Below are 22316 nucleotides of genomic sequence, written 5' to 3'. Positions count from 1 at the left end.
TTATGAGCTATGGCAGATCCAATCAAGCATGTGGCACCAGAGTCCTTCTGACAAGGTTCCAGAGGTGCCCCCTACATGTAGCCAGTGTAAGACCAGGGGGAGAGGAGGCTGAGGGCTATTCTATCTGCCCAAAGAGCCCAACTACACATGCCTCTGGGTGCTATCTAAAAGCAGGCATATTAGGCACTGACACCCCAACTCTGCTGCCTGCTCACAGTCAGATCTCCCAGTGGCCAGCAGGTTCCAACCACCCTGGGAGTGGAAGGTGAGCCACCGCAAACCTGAACAACTACCTGTTGCTGTGTCTTCCATGCCATTCCTGGAGCAGCTGGTGTGGCCTGCCAAGAACTTGCCAATGTGAATGCTCCCTACCTCACCTTCATCTCTGATCAACTCCCATCAGCAGCAGGGAGAATCATGTCACTTCTGAATTACTTTGTACCTTCTTTGTGCCCGGGTGGCAAAGAAGGCAAAGTGGCCCTTTGCCTCATCCCTGGAACTCACTGAGGCTTTTCAGATACAGGACAACTGGAGAATGGTGTCCCAACCCTGGGAGCAGGCACAGCTCACCCACGTTCCAGGATCAGTAGCCACCACCACCCCCACACACACACACAGAGAGAGAGAGAGAGAGACAGAGAGAGAGAAAAAGACAGAGAGAGAGAGAGAGCACAGAGAGAGAGCACTATGGCAGAGACTTTATTCTGCACATCCATGTGTCCACACAAGATGAACACATCCCCTACCAAGGTTCCATAAGGGCTCCATGGGTCCTGCCAGGGCATTTGTGAGGGACAGGAGGCAGAGGCGGAGGTGGAAAAGAAGGAGGGAGGGAGGGGCAAGTGCTGGTTGTCTGTAGTGAAACAGTGTGGGCAGAGAGGAAAGAAGTACCAAAAAAGTCAGAATAAAGGAAGCCAGGCAAGGGTCTGAGGTGGGAAAAGCAAATAAGAAGATTAGGAGGAAGGGTAACAGGGCACAGAGAATGCTTAGAGGAAGAATCCACATCCCTCAACAGAACCACCAAGGACTTGGGGGTGGGGGGTGGAGGCAGGGGCGGGCTGTGTCAGCAGCCACAGGGAGCACACGCACAGAGACAGGTACTTGTGCAGATGTGCACACCCAGGCGGGCACACACATTCATGTAGTAGCAATGAGTGCTATCTTCTGAATATAGGTCAGGGTGACAGCACTTAGGAGTCACCACAATTGATTTTAATTTGTGTTGAGTTCACATGGGACCAGAGAAGTCTGAGAAGCCAAAGTAACTCAAGTCCTGAACTCCCTACATTAGACTCTTGGGAGGTAGCAGGGCGACTGTTCTGTGCCCATGTCTGGTATTTCTTCCCCTTTCCAAAATGGGATACACAGAGCCTCACCGCCTCTTTGGAGCTTCACATTCCTGTCAGTTCTGGGGCTCCCACTCTGTCCTCACTTGGTGTCACACACTGAGGACTGCTGCTTTCTGTTCTTTGCTTTGTTGTTACCAACCTGTTTGCCTGGACCCAGGCACCAGTCTAAATGCCTCAGGTCATAGATCCCAGGAGAGAAGTCTCAGACAAAACACCCCAGAAAATAAATTCTAGGAGGTCCCCTCACCTTGGCCCAAAGCTCCAACAAGATTTTTTCTGATGAACTCACCACAGGATGAACATGAAGAACAACTGTATGTGCTAATGCTCTGGTGTCAGGCACTATCCTGATACTTTTACACGTCAGGGACTCGTTCAAAGCTATAAATGGGGGCAGGGTGTTGGCGTACCCACTGAACATACATTATAATGTGAAAGGACCTGAGTTCAAGCCTCCACTCCCCACCTGCAGGAAGAAAGCTTCATAAGGGGTAAAGCAAGTACTGTAAGTGTCTCTCTGGCTCTTTCCCTCTATCTCCCACCCTCTCGATTTCCAATTTCCCTCTGTCCCATTTAAAAAAAAAGGTGTAAACAACCCTGTGTGAGGGGGACCTTCAATTACCTCATTTTATAGAGAAGCAATCTGAGGCACAGAGAAGCTGAGTAACTTGCCTAAGACCTTACAGTTAATAAGCAGGCTCAACCCTAGGCAACACCTGGGATTTTTCTTATTTTTATTGAGACCAATCATATGTGGTGCTAGGTACCAAACCGATGACCTCATGCACAAAAGGTATTTAGTCCATCACTAAGCTCCCTGTCCAGTCCAGAGTCTAGGCTCTTAACCATTGCCTGAGCCTGCCTCCTCCATTTGCTTCCATTGAAAGTGATGGCCTGTCTGTTTGCAAACATGAGAAGGGGGAAAGTAACTTCCTAGAAGACTTCTGGAGCACGGAGGGAGGTGTGGGAGAAGGGGAGGGGGTGTGGGGGACTGCTCTGAAAGTAGCAGGAATGATACAACTGGTGTGGAACTGGCTCAGCATGACAAAGGAGCAGAAGCTGGGAATATTCACAGACTCTCTGCTGACCACCTTAGAGAGGTCTGGCTTGTGTCCTCTGTTGGCTCCCCAACCCCACCCTACAGAGCGACAGGAGGCAGTAGGCCAGTGTCAGGATGGGACTTGGTCCATGAATTCATAGAACAAGGACTCAGCACAAGGATTTGCCTGCCACTGAAGGGTGGGTCTCTCCACTCGTTGCAAGGTGCAGGCAGTGCCCAAGCACAGAGAGATGAGAGAGGCCACCCCATGTGCAACTTACTTGAAGAAGTCCTCCTTGCAGTAGACGCTCCCAGCCCTGGAGAAGCACCTGTCAGCCAGCTGCATCTGGCAGTCCACACACTTGAGGCAGGAACTGTGCCAGTGTCTGTCCAGGACCTTGAGGATGAATTTGTCCAGAATATGCTGGTTGCAACCTGCACACTGAGGGATCTCTGTGGAAAGAGGAGAGATGATCCATGTGAACCAGGCACTGTTAAGTAGCCCAGCGCATTTGGATGCCTGCCCATTCTGCCTGCAGTGAGAAACTACATCACCCAGACCTCCAGGCCTGTCACAGACAGTTGTGCAGGATTAACACTGCACAAAGATTCCTGGTCAAACAACTGGAGGAATGGTTCAACTGGTAGAGCAATAGGTTTTCGTGCTGGTTTGATCCCCAGCACTGTATGTGCTAGAATGGGACTGAGGTCTCTTTCTATCTCTCTCTCTCTCTCCCTTCCCTCTCTGCCTCATGTAAAACTCTCTCTCTCATATGTGTGTGTGTGTGTGTGTGTGTACATATATATACATATATAATCTTTTTTTAAAGTCCCTGATAAAGGGGTTAAGGGGGGGTTGAAATGCTTTTCAACCCATGCAGTCTTATGTTTTGCTGACTTTGGTACATTTGGTCAAAACAGAGTGGGTACTTGTTTCTAGAATAAGCACAACCTCTAAGACCCAGAAGCATTCACCAATTCCTTTCCTACTACTAAATAGCTCTACGGCTCACCTCTATTTTCACTGCAGGGTGATATCTATGCTAGAAACATCAGTCCCCAAAGTGATTTGTGAGTATGGACTAGTCTAAAATGCAAATATCTGTGGTGGGGGTGGGGAACAGGAACTGAGATTTAAACCTGAAGATGTTCCTGAAGAGAGAATCTCAGTCAATATTTTGATGAACTCAAGACATAGTGAACAGGCTCTATACTGCAGTCGGGAAGACTAGAAAAGGCTCTTTCTCTTGCAGTCTCCCTTGCAGCTCAGGTTCTGAATATGAGTTAGTGTTACCTGCCTTTTGTGTTTTTTGCCACTGAATCCTCACCTCTGGCTCACCCTGCTCCTGTCCTGGTGACTTCCTACCCAAAGCCTATCTTTCTGCCATCCATCTTTACCAAGGGCTTGCTTTGAAGGGATGGTGGCTAGTATTTGAAATCACTGACTTTGTTTCAAGACCTCCCAAATGGACAGGTTCTGTGGTTGGATGAACAGTACTAGTTGGCATCCCTAGCCACATTCCCTGTATGTCCCCTCCCCAAAAGGAAGTTAACATATATCAAGAGCATACAAGCATTTGGTCTCCTACAATGGCCTCCTGATATAGCACGTCCTAGTAGGGCAACTCCAGGGGCTTCCCTGTCTCTTATCAATAGAACTGTGGTCAACTGCACATTGTTTCCTATAATGAGAGAGGTTTTCAAAAGACAGGAAATGTGTTTCTTTCTTGACTTTGCTTCTCACTGCCTAGCATAGTGCCTGGCTCACACAATTAGCCACACAGAGGCTTACCACTAAATAAATAATTGATCAAATCCTAGGCAGCTCCCCTGGAAACAGGTTTTCATTTCTTCCTTCTGCAGACCCCAAAACATCAATAAAAACCAAATCTTTCACCAATCGTTTTGTTTCTCCATTCAGATCATGTTTGTTGGTTATGATGTTGTGATGTTGTGATGTGTGTGTGTGTGTGTGTGTGTGTATATATAGTGCAGATATGAACATAAAGGCATTAACCTCAAGGGAGAAGATGGAATGTATCAAAGCCTAGCAGAGAGTCAGTTTTCTCAAGTATCAAAGATATTGGTGTCTCAGACCCACACACAGACTGTGGGACACTCACTAACCATTGCCTTAAGCCTCAAACATACCAGTGTCAATTTAAATCCAGAGTCAACCCCAGCCTGTTCCCTTCAGAGAAGCTACCATTTGCCTAAAAGTCAGACCCATTACATACTTTGCCCTTGCCCCATCCTCAGACCACAGTGTCCTCTACCTGAAGAACTGGGTGGCTCACTGAGATGTGCTCACAGCTCACATGGGATTTACTTATTTATTTATTCATTCATTCATTATTTATTTATTTATTTTTGCCTCTAGGGTTATCATTGGAGCTCAGTGCCTGCACTACAAATCACTGCTCCTGGAGGATTTTTTTTCCCCAGGTTTTTTTTTTTTTTTTTTTGCCTTTATTGCCCTTGTTGTTATTATTGTCATCACTTTTGTTGTTGGATAGGACAGAGAGAAATTGAGTGATATGGGGAAGACAGAGAGAAAGATAGACACCTGCTTCACTGCTTATGAAGTGACCCCCTCCCCCGCAGGTGGGGAGCTGGGGGCTCCTTGCGCTGGTCCTTGCACTTCACGCCATGTGCACTTAACCCACTACACGACCACCCGACCCTTTATTTATTTATTTATTTATTTTTTTCTGTCTAAAAGATTTCCTCTATGGCAAAGAAGCCGTTTAACCAGTAAGTTCCAATGGACCCAATAAAATGCTCAGTATAAGTGGTTACAGGAATGTTCCTCAAATAAGAAAGGAGGCATGGGACCCAAGGTGAGACTGGATTCTAGAGTCAGACTGCCCTGTTTCCTAACCTGGTCCCAGTTCCTTGGCCTCGATAGCTGTTTTCTCACCTCTGCAAGGGGTGGTGAGGACTATCTTCCCAGGACTGGCACAAAGAGTAAACAAGCCATTGTCAATATACAGTTGGTGCTCAATAAGAGTTGCTGTTGTTAGGAGATAAGTGCAGCGAGCAGGTTATTAGGTACAGTGTTGCTGTGGCCCAGGGAATGGTTAGAGATCCACCGTCTTGGGCTTCATCCCTGCCTACTTGTCATGACCTTCACATGGATGTTTCAGGAATGACCACATTGCACAGCAGCTGTGGGGGTGGGGGGAAGTGCCCCTGTGGTGCCCACATTTCACCACATTCAACCTCTTTTATTTATTTATTTATTTATTCCCTTTTGTTGCCCTTGTTGTTTTATTGTTGTAATTATTATTGTTGTTGTTGATGATGTCATTGTTGTTGGATAGAACAGAGAGAAATGGAGAGAAGAAGGGGAGATAGAGAAAGGGAGAGAAAGATAGATACCTGCAGACCTGCTTCACTGCTTGTGAAGCAACTCCCCTGCAGGTGGGGAGCTGGGGGTTCGAACCAGGATCCTTATGCCAGTCCTTGAGCTTTGTGCCACCTGTGCTTAACCCGCTGAGCTACCGCCCAACACCCATCCAACCTCTTTCTAGGGACCATTAGGGAGTGGAGTCTCAAAGGCTGAAGTGTTTCCCAGAAGGAGACTTAAAAGCTGAGAGATCAGGACAGAGAGGTGAGTGTAGGAGTGTGACATGACAAATCCAGCATGGGGGAGGCAGAAAGGAGGGGTCATACACAGGTTATAAAGGGAATGGGGAGAGGCACTTCTCTCACTTTTGCAATTGGGTTCTCTGTAGGTGGTGGGAGATGCGTGGAGGGAAAGGGGAAACTCAGGGAGATGCTCGAGCATCCCTTACAGAAGAGAAGTGGGAGACTACCATCAGAACCTTGGGAGTATGGGGGGAGTCACAACAGGAACTTCTGCCCTGGAGCACATGTGCCCCCAAACCTTCCCCACCACTGCTGACCTTGTGAGACTCCACTGCATTCTGAGTAGTAGGTACCTGCAAGTGGGGAGAGATGAACCCTCAAACTCTTGGGGCCACAGCATGGCCACAACATTGTTCTTTGCCCTGAGCATGTCAGGGGTCAGGGTCAGAGGGTCACCCATTCCCACCTAATTATAACATGGCCTTGACTTAGAGACAAGATCCGGCTGTATATCTCCTCCTGGCCCAGAGCACAGGGAAGAGGGAGAGGCAGTAAGCCCAGAAAATTTATTTCCAACAAGATATCTTCCAGGAGCCTTAATATGATGAGTATTCAAGAGAGAATACATTATAGCTGATGTATGCAGGGAGGAGGGGAGATGTTGGAAGCTGAGACAACAGCACAGCATGTTCAAGAGCAACCCTAAGAGCAGACAGACACTTCAACCTCCAGCTTCTAGGAGATGTTCCCCATGGCGTAGCAGGGGAGTGCGGGGAGGGAGTGGTCACTGTCCAAATTGGCAGTTCTCAAAGGCCTTGGAACCAAACTGAGTTTCTCCACTAAGAGGTACACTGAGGGTAATTTTAAGTTAATGAAAATCTTTCTACTGCATTCCACAGTAGATTTAGAGAGAGCAATATCTAAGACCAAGACAAAGATCATGTAGGCATTGTTTTAGAAGATCCACCATAAGCCACAGTAATGGTTAAAACTGGATACCGGTAGCACCCAATAATCCACACAGCTTGGTAAGGTATTGTCATTCCCATTTTACTTTATTTATGTTTTTGACCAGAACACCCCTCAGCTCTGGCTTCTGGTGTTGCCAGAGACTGAGCCTGGGACCTCTTGCTGGAAAGTTCTATGTGCTCCTAGTGTGATATCTCCCAGACTCCCTCATTCCTATTTTACAGTTGAGGAAGTTGAATCTGGGAGAGATCAGCAAAGCAAAAAAGATGGCACCTTTTTCACACAAGGGGGGACCAGGATTTGAACCCATAGCCTGGGCTTCAGGTGGATGATAAGGACCTGAGAGCCAGAAACATAACCTCCCCTGGAAAATATTTCATTATTTTATGGAGAATAAATGGAGGTGGAGGGAAAGTTCCAAAGCAGCTCCGTGTACAGTAAGGAAGGAGTAGAGTTCTTATGCTCCCTAACAACTGGGTAAATGGAAGTGCTGAGGAAACAAGTGTGACTCCTTTGGGCAGAGTATACATGTGCTGTGTGCAAGAGACACCAAATGCCCATGTAACACAGACACAAAGGGGCTGGGTGGTGGTGCACCTGCTTTACACACACTGGGTTCCAGGCCCTGTGGGGGAAAGCTTCATAAATGGGAAACCTGTGCTAGAGGTGTCTCTCTGTCTCTCTCCCTTTCTACCTTCCCCTTTCCTCTCAATTTTTCTCTGTCTCTATCAAATAAATAAATAATAAAATAGTTTTAAAAGAAAACAATAATTTCATGATAAATAAAAAACAGACAGGATTTGGGTGGTAGCGCAGCAGGTTAAGCGCAGGCGGCACAAAGCGCAAGGACCAGCTCCCCCACCTGCCAGAGAGTTGCTTCATAGGCAGTGAAGCAAGTCTACATGTGTCTTATCTTTCTCACTCCCTCTCTGTCTTCCCCATATCTCTCAATTTCTCTCTGTCCTAACAATGACATCAATAACAACAATAATATAACTACAACAATAAAAAACAAGAGCAACAAAAGGGAAAATAAATATTAAAAAATTTAAAAAAAACATACACATACAATATATATAGAAACACCAATAACAAATAAGCAAAAAATCTACCCTGACACACATATTCATGCACACAGAGATGCATGCACATATTCCTGTGTGCACTTATCACACACACGTGTACACATACATCCTCAAATACAGGCTGTGGAATTACCATTCTAGAAAATTCTTCTGTGGTCTGGGAGGTGACCCAGTGGATTCTCAAGCATGAGGTCCTGAGTTCAATCCCCAGCAACATGTATACCAGAGTGATGTCTGGTTCTTTCTCTCTCTCTCTCCTTCTATCTTTATGAATAAATAAATTACATCTTTTTTAAAAAAATTCTTCTCAAGTAAAGCCCTATCTATGGGAAAGAAGGCATACTAGATGAGGAGCTGTCTGACCATAGAGTGGTGGGGAAAGTGGGCAGTAAGATAAATAGAAAGACAGGAGAGGAATTTTGTTTGAATATTCAGGGAAAAAAAGTGGCTTTGTATTATAGAGTTTTCTATTCTGATTATAGATTTCGAATCTTTACATCTTTAGTTCTGCCAAATTGTTTGCAATAGATCCCCACCAGAGTCTTATAAATCTAGGTTCAGAATTATATTCCAAAATACATATTTGATCTTAGTTTTCTTATCTTTAAAATGGGAATAGTGGCAACAGTGTCTTTAGAAGTGTTGTGGGGCAGCAGAGATAGCATAATGGTTATGCAAACAGACTCTCATGCCTGAGGCTCCTAAATCCCAGGTTCAATCCCCTGCACCACCATAAGCCAGAGCTGAGCAGTGCTCTCGTGTTTCTCTTTCTCTCTCTGTGCATCTCTCTCAAAAATAAAATAAATAAAATATTTTTAAAAAAACAAGTGTGGGAGTCGGGCGGTAGCACAGCAGGTTAAGCACAAGCGAAAGGACCAGCATAGTGATCCTGGTTGGAGCCCCCAGCTCTCCACCTGCAAAGAAATAGCTTCACAAGCGGTGAAGCAGGTCTACAGGAGTCTATCTTTCTCTCCCCCTCTCTGTCTTCCCCTCTTCTCTCCATTTCTCTGTCCTATCCAACAACGTCAACATCATCATCAACAACAACAATAAAACAATAAGGACAACAAAAGGGAATAAATAAATATTTTTTTTTAAGTGTAGGGGAGTTGGGCAGTAGCGCAGCAGGTTAAGCACACATGGCGAGAAGTGCAAGGACTGGCTTAAGGATCCAGGTTAGAGCCCCTGGCTCCCCACCTGCAGGTGAGTCACTTCACAGGCAATGAAGCAGGTCAGGTCAGCAGGTGTCTATCTTTCTCTCCCCCTCTGTCTTCCCCTCCTCTCTCGATTTCTCTCTGTCCTATCCAACGACAGCAGCAACAACAATAATAATAACCACAACAATGATGGAACAACAAGGGCAACAAAAGGGGAAAACATGGTCTCCAGGAGCAGTGGATTTGTGGTGCAAGTACCAAGCCCCAGCAATAACCCTGGGGGCAACAACAAAAAAAATTCTCCACCTCCTTAATTCTAAAGCAGCTGAAAGATGTACCCCTTTCTAACAAATACAGTCCCAGTGTAAAGACAGAAGATAGTGCAACATGGCTGGAAAGAAACCTGGTGGATTCTTTCCTCTACAGTCAAGTTCACCAGCCACCCCACTTTATGTTGCTGTAACAAATTTGGCTAAAAGTAGACTGAGTTCAAATGAACATTGGAAGGTTCTAGTGTATATATATATATATGTGTGTGTGTGTGTGTGTGTGTGTGTGTATATATGTGTATATATATATATATATATATATATATATATATATATATATATATATATATATATATTGCCTCCAGGGTTATTGCTGGGGCTCGGTGCCTGAATCATGAATCCACTTCTCCTGGAAGCCATTTTCCTTCCCTTTTGTTGTCCTTGTTGTAGCCTTGTTGTGGTTATTATCATTGTTGTTGATGTATTTGTTGTTGGATAGGACAGAGAGAAATAGAGAGGGGAGGGGAAGACAGAGAGGGGGAGAGAAAAATAGACACCTGCAGACCTGCTTCACCGCTTGTGAAGCGACTCCCTCCGGTCCTTGCACTTTGTGCCACGTGTGCTTAACCCACTGCGCTACCGCCCAACCCCCCTAGTATCTTTTTTTAATGGAAATAACTCAGTATCCAAAAGAAAAGAAACTAGTTTTTATTTGATAAGAAATGGTTACAAGCCTCTGGTCTGTAGCTATAATCTACTTCTTCACTAAGAAAACTTATAAAACCCACAAGTAGTTGGAGGCTACACTGTCCCCCCATAGTTACTGCTCAGACAATAGATTCCATTTTAACTGCACCCCCTCCATAGATTTTCCATTAGTGAAGTTGCAGAAATCTGAGGAGCAGAACAGCTCAAAATGTCTGAGGTAGAAAGACCAAAGTGCCCCCCATTCCTCTGTGATATAGAATAAATGCTGTGCATTTTTATTCCCTGATCACGTTTCTTCATTTCTCAGAACCTGCCCTCCAGGAACCAGGGGCTACTATGAAATGTCACAAAGAAGGTTAGTGCTTCTTTGTGCAATCAATTTTAATTCTTTGAAAAACAAAATTTTCTTTTTGGTTCATACTGCCAGAAGGATAACGAATAGGTAAGCAGGGAGTCGGGCTATAGCGCAGCAGGTTAAGTGCACATGGAGCAAAGTGCAAGGACTGGTGCAAGGATCCCGGTTCGAACCCTGGCTCCCCACCTGCAGGGGAGTCCCTTCACAAGTGGTGAAGCAGGTCTGCAGGTGTCTGTCTTTCTCTCCCCCTCTCTGTCTTCCCCTCCTTTCTCCATTTCTCTCTGTCCTATCCAACAATGATGACAACAATAATAACTATAACAATAAAACAACAGGGGCAACAAAAGGGAATAAATAAATAAATTAATTAATTAAATATTTTTAAAAAGAATAGGGAAGCTTTGGAGGGGATGGACACGAAAATCTGGTGGTGGGAACTGTATGGAATTATAACTGTTATTTTACAATCTTGTTAATCAAGATTAAATCACTAATAATTTTTTTTGTGGGGCTGGGTGGTGGCACACTTAGTTAAGCATACATACTACAATGCACAAGGACCAGGTCCCCACCTTCAGGGAGAAAAGCTTTTTGAGTGGCAAAGCAGTGCTGCAGGTGTCTGTTTCTCTCCCTCTCTATCATGCTCTTCCCTCTTGATTTCTGGCTGTCTCTATCCAATGAACGAAGATAATTTTTAATTTACAAAAAGAAGGGAAAATAGTGTTTTCAATCTCTTTGGTCACAAGAGATTATTAACAAGGTCAAGGGAATTTTTTCCACTTAGGATATTAAAACAAACTAGAACCCACTCACTTGGCAATCACATCTACAATGTATTTGAGAAAGTACACTTTGGGGGGGGAATAGATTCAAATTTTAGATATTCCCATTGTACTCAGTGCTGGTGAACACCTGAATATTTTTAAAACTAAGTTTTTTTTTATACTGATAGGAATAATGTTCACTGAACTATGTTCTGAGATTTGATTACAATTTTTGTAAATCTGGGGTTTGATGAACTCACCTTACTTTTTGCCTTTTGGACTAAGTGAGTTTATCTTTTTTGTTTCACAGTTTGGCTTAACAGCCAAACGTCTGGGCAAGACTTTTCTTGCTGCTATTAAGATAGAGTCAGAATCTGTGGTAGATGCTTCCAGAGCAGGCTCCTAGTCACAAACTCCACAATACCCCCCCCATTGGAGAGGCCATCTCTGAGACACCCAAGAATACTACCCTTTACTTCAGGCAGCTCCATCTGCAAATGGAAACAAATCATCATCCAGGTTCCTGAATTCCTTAAAACTGTCCGTACTCTGAGCTTTGTCAAGTACTTGAAAATCTGCATTTACAAAAATGTAAACCTCAATTGTTTGTTTGTTTATTTGTTTTTAAAGATTTTATTTATTTATTTATTCATAAGAAAGAGGAGGAGAGAGAGGAAGAACCAGACATCACTCTGGTACATGTACTGCCAGGGACTGAACTCAGGACCTCACTCCTAAGAGTCCAGTGCTTTATCTACTGTGCCACCTCCCAGACCACAAACCTCAATTGTTTTACTAAGCAATGTTGTGAAATTTGAACCTCTCTCTGAATTTAAGAGATCCCCATACAGGTACACAATGGGGCTTGAACCTTCTTTCTCCCCGGGACAGAAGCTTCCCCAAGCTTCTTTTGCTGGTGATTTCAAGAAATAGAAATAGAAATTTGGTTTTCAGTTTGCTTTATACCCATGTTTTAAATAATGTTTGACTGATGGTTTGTTGTTACTATCTTATGAAGGAGTTTTGGGGGCTGCTGTGGAGCATAAAAGGATTCACAGCAGGGAGCAGGGGACGGGTTTAAACAATACAAGGTTTATTAGGGTGAAACCGGTAAAAGGCAAAATAAGCAATTATCATCAAGAATAAGCTAGATCCATAAAGTCTGAGTATAGTTATCAAAAGTTTAGTCCCATAAGATAAACAATTACCAGCTCTGGTAAAGGTTGCTCATGGCTGTAGAGGGGTCTAAAAGTTTACCAGCTGGGAGTCAGGCGGTAGCGCAGCAGGTTAAGGCAAGGCTCAAGGACCCACTCAAGGATCCAGTTTGAGCTCCCAGCTCCCCACCTGCAGGGGAGTCGCTTCACAAGCAGTGAAGCAGATCTGTAGATGTCTATCTTTCTCTCCCTCTCTCTGTCTTCCCCTCCTCTCTCCATTTCTCTGTCCTATCCAACAACAATGACATCAGTAACAACTACAACAACAATGAAAAACAACAAGGGCAGCAAAAGGGAAAATAAATATATATATAAAGTTTACCAGCTAGCAGAGTCACACATGTTCAGTTCCCAGGGGAAGTAGCACCTCTCTGGGGGAGGGCTTATGGATTTAGTCTGGGGATGGTTCATCCCAAAGTGGATACGGTGCCATGCTTGCCCAAAGTCATACCTAAATTCTCGAAGAGCCACATCTAAGAATTATAACAGTGATGTGATTTAACTAGTTTAATAGCTAGTTTATAGTTTCAAAGTTCCATTGGTGGATAAATACTTTAAAAAGATTTTCTTCCCCCAATTCAAACCAATTACCATTGCCACTGACAACAAAACCATGTTTTCTAAGGCTAGCAAGATAGTTCACCAGAGAGGGTGCCTTGTAGGGAACCAGGTTTGAATCTGGCCCCCATTGCACTGGGGGAAAGTTTCAGTGCTGTGGTTACTTCTTCTTCTCCTCCTCCTCCTTCTTCTTCTCTCTCTCTCTCCCTCTCCCTCCCCCTCTCCCTCTCCCTCTCTCTAAAAAAGTCAATCTGAAGTAAAACCCTAATGATAACAACAAGAACAAGAACAAAAAAAAAAAAAAAAAAGAAAGAAAGAAAGAGAGGGGGGAGAAAAGAAAGAGAAAGGAAAGAAATTGTGTTTTCTGATCCCAGCTTCACCTTTTCAATCACCTGGCTGTTTAAAGGAGTTGGACTGGGATTAACCCAGATTGGGAGCCTGAGACCTCAGAGGCTGTCTCTTGTGACAAATCTTAACTGGTTATATCTGTTTTTTCCCTCCTGGTATCCTATCTGTCATTATTCTATTTAAAACCATTATTTCTACTCAATAATTTAGTTTCATATATATATTTATTTATTCTTATTTGAAACCAATGCACTTTGAAAATACCAGAATGCAATTTTCCAGAATGTTTTACAAATTTCCCTTTATGAACTCTTCATAATCTAGTAGAAACAATCTCAGGTACAGAACAATAGGAGTAAAAATTCCAATATTAATTCTTGAAAACTTTAAGGAAAAAAAGTGCCTTGAATACTCTAGCATATTGTATTAGCAATAATAACATGGAACAGAAACCACTATCCAAACTAAAATTATGGAAAACATTGGGAGCCATCTAATAATGATTAAAAAATAAAAAAATAAGCTTCACCTCACATGTAAGTCAAACTGTATACTCAGTTGTGATTATATTCACCTACATGCTTTAAACATACATTAGTATACATATGTCTTATCTAATTCCTAGAGGTTTTTTTTTTTTTTCCCCTCTTGGTGAATACTAGCAGCCAAAGGAAAAAAATCACAAAATCTTCTCATATAAGAAATGGTCATGCCTAACCTTGTGTTTCCCTCCAGAACCCTTTCCATCCCGCATTCTATTTGCTTAATTTGTTGACTCTGGGTCCCTCTGAAAATCCTTTGTTCTTTTCTGCTCTGAAGTTCTAAGATAGTAACCTCTACGATAAAAGATCAGATTGAAAAGTATCTTGGAGATAATTTTGATGTTACCATTTTCAAGCTGAATTTGGATATTTTAATGAAAGGAGTCCACTAAATAAAATACACAGTGTAAATATATATCTGTAGGTATAGATACTCCTCTGCATTATATGTGGACACAAAGTTACTATTCTTCATCAGGATATTCTCTGTAATTACAAATAAAACAAAAAATCACATCCAACAAATGCATGGCAGTCTGTGGAAATGCTTCAGACTCATCTCTATTTCCACTCAATTTTCACATTTAATCATTGCTAAATCTCCACAGTGCATTTTTCTGATGTCTCATTCTGTGACAATAGTCTATGTGCTTGGCAAACTCTCCTTCATAAGAAGAAACTTTCAATTAATTTGGCTGCAAGTTCTGCCTCTATTAAGCTACTCCCAGAACCAATCCCTTAACCCCCTAACATTGTAATTAGAGCAAATTATACTTTAAAGGCATTTAGGGGTGAGGTACCACAGTAAAACATCTGTAGCTAGGACCAAACTGATGGAGGGAAAGAGGAAGAGCTGAGAATAGAAATCCACCAAAATAACAACAGGAGTCAGGAGTTGGCCTCTCAGCATAATTTTCCAGACCACCTCTAATAAGGTTAAGCCAAAGTATATCTTCTAAGGAAGAATCAGTTCTAATTTTGTCAATTAAGCCCAACCTGTCCACCTATTTCCAATAGCAGTGCTTCAAAATGGTTGACGTGTCCTCTGTTTAGATCAAAGCTCTGATAAAATTGAGAGGGGAAAAAAAAAAAAAAAAGCAAAAGCCTCACAGCATGTTTATTGTTAGCTGATTTCCCCTCCCTTACTGCAAATAACAAAACAGCTCAATTCCAGGATGACTTTTGCGCTGATCCCAGAAACTGCCTATTCTTCCCAGGGCTCCTTGGGAGAGACTGGGGGAAAGCTCACGCACATAGACATCATGCATCTTACTGGGTGTACAGCGAGACCCTTGTGCTGAGAAACGGCACCAACCAACCCAGATCCTCCCTGCAAAGATTCACAAAAGGAAAGAAGGAAAAGACAGAAGAGGGGAGGGAGGCAGGAGGAAGAGGAGGGACTGACATTCAAACCAGCAGTAGAATTTTACTAAAAACCTGTAGATAGACCCTGTTTGCTACCACCCTTGTTAGTCATTCCAGAAAGGGAGGCAGGCAATCTTTAGAAAAGAAAACCCGAACCCCCACAGCCATCTCCAAACCCAGCAGTCTAGAAACTATCCCTCCAATCAGTCCCCACCCTGGATTTCCCAGAGTGGGTACTCTTTCTCCCTTCCCCTTCTCATCAGGCTAAATTGGTTCCAAGTCTCTGCTCATTCTATTGCGTCTCAGCTCTAATCCTAATGAATTTCCCTAATTGAAAGAAGCGACGCAGGGTCCCCGCATCCAGTGCCACCCACCCTTCCCCTTCCACAACTCTTCAATTTGGAGGAGTCCTGTTCCCCAAGGAGCGAAGCCACCCAGGGTCCACCATTCCTATCCAAAGCCAGGGGGCTCAAAGGAGATTTCGCAACCGCACAATAGAAAGACTCTTAGTCCCGGTTAATTGCTGTTCTATCCCTGCAGGACTGCAGGTGTGACCCTCTTCCTCCCCTGTCCCCTCCCCGCAAGGCTGTCTCTCCCGGCTCTGTCTGCTAATGCCGCGCTAAGTAATTACTAATTGACCACAGCACCAGTGAAAGCCCCTCCAATCCCTGGCAGATGGGAAGTTGGGACAATGGGGACAGTTAGGACTTGGGGCTGTCCACACCTGGGCAGCGGGGTCAGGTGGGTCACTCTTCCAAACACAAGGCATCCCTTGGGCCATGTTTTGTCTACTCAAAGGAAAGAAATTGCTTTGTGGCTCCCTCGACCCCCACCTCATCTTCCAAGAAGGCTGTTTTGTTTTGTTTTTTAATTGACCTTGGTATTTGCAGTCCTGTAGGAGGTTCCCCTGGACGTCCCAGGGACTCGCGTCGTTCTAATCCCATAGTATTCAGTCTACATTCTTGCCTTAACCCGGCTTTTGGCGCGTCAAGACTAAGGGCTGAAGTGGGGGGTGGGGACTGGGGGGGGACTTACATAGCTCGGGGTTTCCCTTAGCTCCCTGCACCGGCTTTACTAGTAACTACTGCTCCTCCTTCCTAATCAGTTTCACCCTACAGATTCCTTTACACGACATTCGCCCTGCCGTCTAAAAAACAAGTTAGAAAAGTATCAAGTCCTATCCCGGGCGGAGGTAACTTCTGAGGGCGGCGCACTGAGTCCTCGGTCGGGTAGGTGCTGCCCGGGGTCGTCGGCAAAGCGCCTTCCCGGCGGAGCGCCCAACCCCTCCCTGGGCTGCACCCTCGGCCCGGGCTCAGACCTGGTGTAGTCAGACCTGGTCCTCGACTAGCCCGCCGCCTCGCGAGCGCCTGTCTGGTCCGCCGAGCCTGCGGGGGGGGGGGGGGGGGGAGCAGAGGCCGCAGCCGCGGGGGGGAGTGGGCGGGGAGCGCGGGGCTGGCGGACCTTTCGCCTGACCCCGGCCGCAAGCCGGGGCGGTGGCTCCCCAATAGGAAGACTGGTCGTTTTCCAAAGGGTAACAAAACAAAGAAAGGAAAAAATCGCTAAGTTTATGGAGCCGGCGCTGGGAGGTAGTTTTATCTTCGCCCAAAGCGTGGTGACAAATGGGGGTGCGGCGGGGAATAGCTTTTTTCCGGGTGTCCGCTCCCAGGTTCTTCGCGGAGAGCGCCTCTGCCTTTGCTCCAAAGGCTCGGAAAACCCGCCCAGGCTGCACTCCCTGCAGCTCCAAGTCTCCCAGGAGAAAATAGCGGGAGAAAGCGCGGGCCAGGTGGTGGCGCCTGCGCGGGGCACCGGGCTTTCCCTCTCCGGCCCCTTGCCAGCGCGCCCTCTGTCCCGGCTCGCACCTGCAAGGCCCCCAAACTCGGGGCGCGGGGAGCGCACGCCCAGCCCAGCGCGGGGTCGCAAACTCTAGCTGGATGAGTTTCCCGTCATTCACCAGGTCCTCGCCTGAACCGGGGGCAAAGGAACCCTGACCCGGTCACGGCTGGGTCACGCAGGTCGCGCCCCCAGGCCCGCCCAGTCCCTCCGGGCGCGGCTTCTGCCAACTCTGACTGCAGCCTTGAGAGAAACAGCTGGCGCTCGGCGCTGCTTCCTCGGTTCAGTCCCGCTCGCCGGACGTCGGCACTGGGCACTGGGGGCCTTGGATCCTTTCGCGTCCCGCCCGCGCGCTCCAGGTCTGATTCACGCGTCTCTTCCGCGCCTCGGGCGCACTGGGTCGGACTCCCCAAGCTCCGCGCTAGCCCCTCTGCCCCCGGTAATGTGCCGCGGCTCGAGGAGAGGCATGGGGCAACTCTGTTTCCCGGCTGCGGAGAGATCTCACTGCGAATTCCAGTCCCCCGACCTGACCGGCAGGTCCTGAACCAGCCAGTCAGGGTAGGCTGCAAGTCAAAAGTTTGGTTTACGGACTACAGGAAAAATTGTTTCTTTGGGGCAGTTGCGTGTTGCCAGGTTTCCTGTCTGGTTTTTTTGTATCAGAACCTAATAGAATCTCTCTGCTCCACTTCCTTCACTATGTAACTCCCCCCCACACACTGTTCCACCAGGAAATGCAAGGAACTGCAATTCGCAGCTCCAGAGTTCGAGAACTGTGAAAAGGATGCACTTGACCCGCTAAGAAATGACGTGCAAGAGGGTGACAATATAGGTGACAAGGATTAGCGACACCACAAGAGTTGAAGATTTAAACCACCCCGCATGCACACAACCTGCTGGAACCTCCAGAGAGGGAAGGCAGGCAGCAGGGCAAACGGAGAGGTGCCTGCCACAAGACCCAGCAAATACAAAGTCAAATACCATTTTGTCACAGCTTCAAGTTTTGCAAGAACTGCGGGAAGAGAATATTTTAAGAGACAAAGGCATACACACACATACACACACACACACACACACACGGTGGGGGGGGAGACTGGGGGGCTGCCGCACTTTGTCCTCAGTTGCATAGATAATCTGGGGGCTCCCTGAAGTCATTGTTCTTTTCACAGGTATCTTGAGACTCTTGGGCAATGGGTCAAAACTGAAGCCAAGCTGGGAAGACAGCACAATGGTTATGCAAACAGACTATCAAGCCTGAGGCACTGAAGATCCCAGGTTCAATCCCCACCACCAGCGTAACAGAGCTGAGCAATGTTCTGGTTAAAAAACAAAACAACAACAACAAAAAACTGAAGCCAAGAGGTGTATCAATGTCCACTTGCCTATATGTCTCACCTACCCTCTTCTGCACTGGCCTGACTGGAAAAATGAGCCAGTAGATAAGTAGGGTTACTGCCAATTTCAGGGAGCAGAGAGGTTTGGAGGTCTCCCGGAGGTTCAAGGCTCCCAGTAGAGGATCTTGACTGTGGCATTCCTAAACTCCAAGGAAATCAGAAAGGACTACCACCTGGAGACTAAAGGTTCATGATCTGTAAATTGTGGGTCAAGTAACTGGGTCCACCCATGTTTCTGATTCTTTCAAATGAAAAGACATTGGACCCTTTCTGAAAGGGCTCTAGTCTATGCTGGACATGACCCAGGGTGAAGACTGGATTTGGGGGTTTCTGAGAATTTTCTCAGAAAATATTGACTGGAGGTGGGAGCCAGGGTACCTAGCCATGGCCTGAGATTTACTAGGGGGCCACTTCTCTATTCCTTTCTGAGACTCTTGCTCAGTCAGAAGCTTCTTGCTGAGGTTAATCCCCCAAATACCCATAAGACCTGCTAGGCTGAGTTGGTCTATCAGAGTAGCAAGAGGTACCAGTAGGAAAAGGACACATCAATCCTAGTGTGACTAGGAACAGGAGTAGGGCCACAGAGTGCAAGAAATAAAGGGGGAGTTGTACTGCTTAGCAAACTCATATAGAAGTGGATGCACCTGGTCTACCTCAGTTAACAACAAAGATCTTACTGTCATTGAAAGGAACCTGATTAAAACTCCTCAAATGCCCCTAGAGGACAGAACATGCAGAGCAGATAGGCTGGAGGATTCCAAGAGCTTCTTTGGGGGCAGCTCAGGAGAAAGATGCTGAGCTTGCATCTGTGTATGGAAGGTGTAATCCAACATTACAATAGGTGGGTTGAAGGGACTCCTCCCCCCATGGAAGGATCTTTCTGTTGATTCTCACCTCTCAGATCAAGTTTCCACAGCCCTGGGGTTTCCCTTTCCTGAGACTCAGGACTGTCACACCTAAAAATTTTAGGCCCCATGCTCCTACTCCCACCCCCAGAGTCATGGCTGTGTATTTGTGTGAGTTGACTACACCCCACATACACACAGGTCTGGGATTCAACAGCTTGCTAGCCAACATCCAGATTCACTGTGGGGCACTCTCTGTGTTTTCTCTCTCTGTCTTCTCTCTCTTTCTCTTCCCCCCTCCGTGTGTGTGTGTGTGTGTGTGTGTGTGTGTGTGTGTGTGTGTGTGTGTGTAACACTACATTCATTCTCCAAAGAAAGAAAGGCTGAGTCCCTGACATCTTTAGGAATTGGGTCTCTCTTTTTGGACTGGTGCCTCCTCGAACCTGAAGTCATAGTACGCAGGCAAAACAAAAGGGAGGCACTGCATGTTGCAGGGACAGTGTCCCTTTTTCTACCTCTACCTCATTGAGTTTTCCATAATTCCTGCTCTGAAGGCAAGATTTTTTAGGAAATCGAGTTCCAGACTTCAAAATCAAAGCTGCCTGAGAGAAACAAAAAGTGTCAGTCTGACAAAGTGTTAAGTATCTCCTGAAAGGCCAGGCTGTCAGGGTCCTAACAGACCACCTAGGCAGAACAGGAAACAGCACACATCTCTCTCCTGCCACCAGCTTAAGGACTTGTAGCACCATCTGCCAGGGCTTTTGTGTGTCTGTTCCTAAGGAGGTTGAGAATCCTGTCTGTGGTGGAATGGCAGCGTTAAGGGTGACGGTGAATCCCTAATGATTTCAGACACATTTAAGTGAGCAGTGAACTCCCCAAGACGTTGTCCAGAAGCGGAGCTGTTAGTCAACAGTTGGCAGATAAGAACACAAAGGATCACTGTGGGATACATTCAGGAAGCAACCTAAATAGGTTTTGGCGACGCTTTCCTCCACTGACCCCTTCTCCTAAAGGTCCTTGGGAAGTGGGCAATCGCTGGCCAGCCTGCCCTATGGATAACGCCCGGGGCAGGAGCCCTGCCACCGAGAGCCTGGGAGAAGGAGGGCGCTCGAGAGCGCCCTGGTGGTTGTGTACGCACCATCCCAGGTTGAACCGGTTCTGAGTTGGGCTAAACCTGGAGGAGGTAGCTACAGCTCTGCTAAAGTCGCCGGTAGCAGCACAGCCCCTAGGCAAGAGGATCCGGCGTCTTCCCACGGCGGGCCAGTCGCGCGGGGTTGTGGGGCAGGGCTCTTATTGCGCCCGCCTAACGCGAAGCCCATACCTGCTCTTGGCCGCGGTGCGCATTCTCCATCACAAACTCGGTTTCCCACTGAGAAGCAGAGACAGGTTCCTTCTCTGCTACTACACCGCGCGCGCGCACACACACACACACACACACACACACACACACACACACACACGTCCCACCACCTTGCTAATTTCGGGCGCCAAAAGAAAAGCGCCCAAACACCCCGTTCCTCCCCTTCCCAGTCCGACTGATTCCCAGGGTGTATCCCCGCGCGCTCAAAGACTGTACCCGAAGTTGACAACTTCGCCCCGGGCTCCCCCTCTCCTGCAATTTCCTGCCCGCCGGAACAAGGCAAGTGGATTTGCTCGCTGGGAGCTGCCAGTCCCGGCGTCGTAGGCGGTGAGCGCGACAGGCGACTGAGGCTGCGGACACGCTGGACGCGCGCGCCCTGCGCCCGGGGCTCCCCTTGCCGCCAGCCCCCGGGTCGGGGACAGCGCACTTTCTAACTTTCCGTCGGCGGGGATAAGTTGCATTAGGGGTCCTGGTTGCTTTGACTGTAGCCCTAAGGTGGGGGAGGGGGGTGAAGATGATTTGGGGGAACTACTTTCGCCGCCGACCTGGCTTGCAGCGCGTTCCACTGATATCCCCAAAGGCCAGTCTCTCCAACCCTCCCTAGAAAATCCGTGGGCGGTGACGGTGGTGGTGCAGAGTTCGACAGTCTCGGTTCCCCGTAGCCAAGACTCAGGGAGGCTCTCACTTTCGGACCCTAAAGCCAAGAGCCTGAAAGGCAAGCTGGCCGTGGGCCCCTGCCCCGTGACCGCCTCTGCCCCTAGACCGCCGACCCCTCGCCCCGCCAGGCCCCTCCGGTCCTGGCAGCGTCTAGTCCGCCGCGTACAGGCCAAGGCTGCTAGATGTCTGCGGATCACATGAAAGCAGCGAGAAAAGGGGTGTCTTACGTTGCATCGGCACGCCGAGCATCTCCGGGAGCCCCTTGACAGCTCCCTCCGCGGAGACAGGAGCACTCTGCATCATTTCGGAGCGAGAGCCAGCTAGTCGCAGTCTATGGAGATCTCTTGCTCTCTGGCTCTCAGGCTGGATTCGGAAATTTGAAAATAATCATAACCCCCTCCTCCCAGGTCGCCGGAGTCCGGGTGGACGCTTGCCCCTCCGCCTCTCCCGGAGGATTCCACAGGCGGGCAGGTCCCCTCCCCCCCGCCGGTCCCCGGTCGGTTTTAAATCCCTTTGATGTCGCTCTCCAGGGTGTGAGCGCATCCCCGGGCGAGGAGCCGCTGTTGCTGCAGCTCTGGTTTTTTCCCCCCTCGCCCCTCCCTCCCTGGCCCTCCCCCGCCCCTCCCCCGCCACCCTTTGCGCGCCGGCCGCCGGGGAGGCCGCGGTCACCCCGGCATTTGATTCATTCACACTGCAGGAGCGGCCGTGACGTCGCTTTCCGCAGGGAGGCCCGCCCTTCAGCCACTCCCCCGGCACCCGGCAGCTGGGGCCGACCCTGGCCAGAGGCCTGGGGTGGGGGTGGGGGATCCGGGTACCCCAGCGAGGCCCGCGGGACAGGAGGGCGGAGACGCAGGGACCGGGGCGGGGCCTCTAGGTCGCACCCCCAACCCCCAACCCCCAGCAGCGCCGGCCCCCACAGA

The 22316-nt window shown here is 47.6% G+C and overlaps 1 protein-coding gene across 1 annotated transcript in view; it reads right to left on the bottom strand.

Moving 5' to 3' along the window:
• LHX4 (LIM homeobox 4) overlaps window positions 1–21818 on the bottom strand; it is a 47979-nt gene extending 26161 nt beyond the window's left edge. Inside the window, exons 1-2 of the mRNA XM_007525848.2 lie at window positions 21624–21818; window positions 2670–2841 (exon numbers count right to left, since the gene is read on the bottom strand). Of these exons, the coding sequence (XP_007525910.1) occupies window positions 2670–2841; window positions 21624–21699 (248 nt within the window). The 5' untranslated portion in view covers window positions 21700–21818. The remainder of the gene's footprint in view (window positions 1–2669; window positions 2842–21623) is intronic.
• Window positions 21819–22316: the final 498 nt, after the last annotated feature.

Source organism: Erinaceus europaeus, chromosome 9 (assembly GCF_950295315.1).
Source record: "Erinaceus europaeus chromosome 9, mEriEur2.1, whole genome shotgun sequence".
In the NCBI taxonomy this organism is placed as follows: Eukaryota; Metazoa; Chordata; class Mammalia; order Eulipotyphla; family Erinaceidae; genus Erinaceus; species Erinaceus europaeus.
This window is presented reverse-complemented; position numbering and strand designations above follow the sequence as displayed.